The sequence below is a fragment of the Dinoponera quadriceps genome, unplaced genomic scaffold (genome assembly GCF_001313825.1).
Source record: "Dinoponera quadriceps isolate SergipeBrazil2010 unplaced genomic scaffold, ASM131382v1 scaffold191, whole genome shotgun sequence".
Classification (NCBI taxonomy): Eukaryota; Metazoa; Arthropoda; class Insecta; order Hymenoptera; family Formicidae; genus Dinoponera; species Dinoponera quadriceps.
The window spans coordinates 28,536-33,482 of NW_014554400.1; the positions used below are offsets into that span (position 1 = coordinate 28,536).

At 35.1% G+C, this 4,947-nt stretch overlaps 1 protein-coding gene across 9 annotated transcripts in view; it reads right to left on the minus strand.

The window, feature by feature from the left end:
• Positions 1-227: 227 nt before the first annotated feature.
• LOC106748175 overlaps positions 228-4,947 on the minus strand; it is a 43,832-nt gene continuing 39,112 nt past the window's right edge. For 8 of the 9 annotated variants that reach the window (XM_014626496.1, XM_014626478.1, XM_014626431.1 and 5 more), the window contains one exon: positions 2,894-3,570. In XM_014626496.1, coding sequence (XP_014481982.1) covers positions 2,894-3,570 — 677 coding nt within the window. Of the gene's footprint in view, positions 3,571-4,947 lie in introns of all 9 variants that reach the window. The other variant, XM_014626449.1, reaches the window with a different exon arrangement.

The window sequence follows — 4,947 nt, forward strand, 5'->3', positions numbered from 1 at the left end:
TTCATAATTTGAAGTGAAATAAAAATCGTTTCGTTACAAAGATTATTATAAGAAATGTTCTACACTTATGTCGAATATTATTCTTTTTTCATTAACGAAATCAATAATTTAATCTCATTTGATTGCATAGTTAGTTATCTAACTTTCCTTATTTATACATTTGTAATATCTACAAATATGTGAAGATAAATTTATTTCCAATTTGTTATTCATATACGATTTATAAATGTTGCTGGTAATTATTTATATTTACCATCAAATAAATCAGTGTTGAATATATTGACAGTACGAATTACAGAATGTAAAAAGTATACTATTAAATATATTATTATTTGCTTTTGTTTTTTTGCAGGCGGTATCCAAATAAATACACCACAACAAAACTTAACTTTTCTCAGGCTCAATTCCCTCAAGACAACTGCTATCGTGATAACAAATGAATTCGGTTAATTGAAATTTTATGGAATTTGGTTGCATTACTTAATATTTTTTGACAAAACAATAAAAGATGCTTTACGAATGCAACAATATTGCAAACATTTTCATTGATATAGCTTATCTTTCTATGAATGGATATAATTGAAATTGCATCCTATTCTTCAAAAATTTTAAGAAGCACCATTTCTCAAATAAAGCTTTCTTTAACCGATATCATTTATTTATTTTAAATGTATTATCCTAGTGGAACCTAGCGCGATAAGTAGTCATTCATCGTGTCGAATTATACTGAGATTTCTTAGTTTTGAGTAATATAACATCGGTATTCAGAGAGAGGGGGGGAGGGATGGAGAGAGAGATAGAGAGGGGGGAAGGGGAGAGAGAGAGGAGGAGAGAAAAGATAATCCGTTTTATGTGCGGACCGCCGAAGAAAATTTCATAATAACTAGGGACAAGTTAAAGTTACTATCTATTAAACTCATACACTAGACGCGCGTGTAATAACGATGACAATTAGATGAGTACATGTCTATACTTGTCATCCCTTCTGACAATTATCAAGGAAATAATCTACAACTTCGCGTGCGCACGCGAATCGGTATAATAAACTACTGCGATTCTTGTATAAGAACATTTCAACAAACATTAACATAATATTGTGACATAAAAGCACCAAAAAAGAAGCCTTATACTTAAAAAAAAGAGAAACACGTTTAATCTCTGCACAAGATCGCCAAGTTCCAAATAGCTATGAGGAAATTATGTGCAAAAACGGATAATTAAATTTGGAGTTCTGAAAGTTATACTCTGAATCTGTGGTGTATGATACTTGCAGTGATAATACTGACAAAACCGTAAAACAATGTTCGGAGTACTGATAATTGTAGCGTTATCGAAGAATATTAATCGTTATACAGTCACTCGTAGCACAGCGAAGTGATATTATACATTGCATGTATGTTTCGTTTATCAGTTGTAATAACATCCACAATCGATAAGACAACTTTTTTATATCATCATATAAACGAGAGGGATCCCTCGAACGATTTAGAGAACCGAACGATCGCGTTTGTTGCTAAGATGTATATTTCAGAATCGCCACAACTGAAATTGCGATTTCGTGTTTTAATGGTCCGACATAATATATTACGAATCGCTAAAAATTAAAAACAAATTCGGATACGTTGACTGCGATATTATATTATCCCGATTGATTAAAAAGCAAATATGTGGTCGAACTGCCAATATTCATCGATGGTCTACAACAGGTGGCATCAGACAATTTTCTTTTTTCTTCTCCAGCTACATTGTATATATCAAAGAAGAAACAATGGTAGCTAAGACGACTACTTAAAAGAAGATAATAACCGACCTTAAAAGAAGATAATAATCAGTAATAGTAAACGAGATATATGGGTTCGCTAACTAGTAACACATGACTTCTTTTCTTTAATTGAAATAGGCAAAATTGCTAGAAATACATTAAAGCATAACAGTGACTATATTACTTATATTTCTTTCTGCCTATTTGCCTCCGAGATACACGCATACATTCACACAGTCGTGAACACACATACAAATGCGCACGCGCGCGCGCCACACTCTCTCTCTCTCTCTCCTCTCGTTCTTTCCAATTCTATACCATTCTTATTATACTGTCTTTCTCATTCGGATTCCATCCGCTTACCTCTGACGCGCATCCAGCATATACAATAACAGTTATACATATATATCGAGCAGAATGGCCGCGCCATTTCGGTCGTAAGACTAGCGGAGGCCTGTACTAATGTGAGCTGTGCTATCAAAAAATCGGGCGATAATAGAATTCCCTAAAGGTTTTAGCGAAGGAAGATTTTTTCTTTTTATCTTTTTTTATCTTTTTTCGTCTTCTTTAACGCATCAAAGCACAGTACATGTAAAGGCCTCTATCTCAAGTTCCTGCGTTACGTTCAGAAAACTTTATATATACATATATATATATATATATATATATATATATATATATATATATATATATATTTATATTTATATTTATATTTATATATATTCCCCTTCTCTCTGTGCAATATCTTCCCCGGTTCATTCCGCCGTAACTTCCGCTGCGAGGCACATATCAGAGTAATATCATGCACACGCCCAGAATAGCGAGAATATCTTGATATTTTGTTTATATACGCAAGTACATCACACATCAAAAAACATACTATACTTCCACTGCTTCATGCTCCCCCACACCTCCCTCCGTTTTTTTTTAATTTGCATACCTCCGCGAGAGTGTCTGATAATGAGCGCGGAACAACAAGGAACGCATATTTCATAATAAATTATTATATCAGATTATATTTGTAATGACAATGTATAGCTCCGCCCCGACAAACGATATCGAAACGTTAATAAACTAAGAATGAGCACAAATTGATTGGAAAATATAAAACCGTGCGAGCCAAGTGTTGCGTTATTGATCCGAATGCGAGAATACCGTTGAGCTGTCGGCTAGAGCGGAGTGATGTGACGCTAGCGGCTCCGTCGGTGGCGTGTCATCGCGTGAATTTGTTATGTGAGACGATGTGGCGGCGGGGGTCGCCGGCTGAGATTGAGTCGTTCCGGTAGATGGTGCGTATATCAACCGGTATCCAGCTGGCAGAAAGAAACCGCCGTGAGGAGTGCAGCTAAAGGTTTGAAAATTCGACAACGGCTGACCCTCGTGATACTGGATATAGGCGCCTGTCGAAGTGGCGATCGGCAACGGCGCGGGTAACGCTCCAGTCGCCGATGGCATGTTCGCACCCTCGGACAACATAGAGGCGAATTGATACTGCGTCGGATTACTGACCGCCGGGCTATGCGTCATATCAACGCCCTCGATTGTATCATTTGAACAGTTATTATTCTGCTGGGAAACTATATTTGGTATATTTTCAGAAGGCACTACTGGAATCGGGATAACGTAAGCATGCGGTATTCCAGCTGATGCCTGCTGCGGTTGGAGCTGCAGCGGCGTTTGCTTCAATTTCTGCATAGCCAACCGTAGGGTCTCATCGGTGTCCGGATAATTATTCGGTCCTTTTTGCAATGGAGTCTGCGGAGCTGTGCTGATCATTAAATAATCCTCCGCACCTGGAATCCTAGATCCTGTAAAATCAAAAGAAATATATTTACATCGGCTCTATAAATCACCAACCAAGAAGAAATGGAGTTGACTGTTATAGCAATATATTTTTATTAATAGTAGGAGAAGTGTGATAACGAATGTACTGGATTAACTTTCAATCAAATGCAACACGAGAGTCAATTTTTCACATTAAATAAATCCTGAATCTACCTTACATATGTATATCCTATGTATATCCTATTCTATCCTAAATATATAAATATATCTTACATATGTATATCCTACGTATATCCTTTTCTATCCTAAATATATAAATATATAAATATATATAATCCTAAATATATCGTACATATGTATATCCTATGTATATCCTATTCTATTAACCCTATCCAGTTATATTGTGATCATGATTTAACCACTATAGCATTTTTTGACTCTACCATGCTGCGAAAAATATTGCCTCGTTTAAGAGGTAAAACACCTTAAACATATTCTCTTATAAAATTAATATGCTACTACAAGAGCTGTGATTATGCTCTAATATTCTGAAATATATATATTGGAACGTGTATTGATAAATTGAAATGTGAAGGAAAGATAGACGCTATCGGTTAGGCCACTTATCCTTGTCCAGTGTGTAGATTGGAAGAGACAGGTTTAATAATAACCTATCCTTCCTTCATTTTCCACTTATGCTGTAGCATAATAATATGCGTTCTAATATATGTATATATATATAAATATCTTATTATAGTGTTTTGAAAAGCTCTCAAAGTAAGCTACAAAAATATGTAATAAAAACTAGAGGGTTCCATAAAAAAAAATTCAAGGTGACCTTTATGTGATTTTCAAAAGACTATCAGAGATCAAATCGTTCCCACCATCTTATGCCCCCTTGAAACCATACAACTTTTCTTGAAAACATTTTTTTCTTAAAAAGATAATCTAGTGGAAACTTTAAAATGGAACATNCTGAAGGAGATTTCATTGTAAACGCGCGCGGCAGTCAACGTGTTAATGGAAAAATATTTTATTATAGTGTTTTGAAAAGCTCTCAAAATAAGCTACAAAAATATGTAATAAAAACTAGAGGGTTCCATAAAAAAAAATTCAAGGTGACCTTTATGTGATTGTCAAAAGACTATCAGAGATCAAATCGTTCCCACCATCTTATGCCCCCTTGAAACCATACAACTTTTCTTGAAAACATTTTTTTCTTAAAAAGATAATCTAGTGGAAACTTTAAAATGGAACATCCTGTATATATATATACAGAGTGGACCATTTTAATACATCCAGTCGAATATTTCGAAAACCAAGCCCGGGAGAGAAAAATTTTTCAGACAAAAGTTGTTTGGTTTCGAGGGGACCATAAGGCGGTATCATTGGTTTGACCT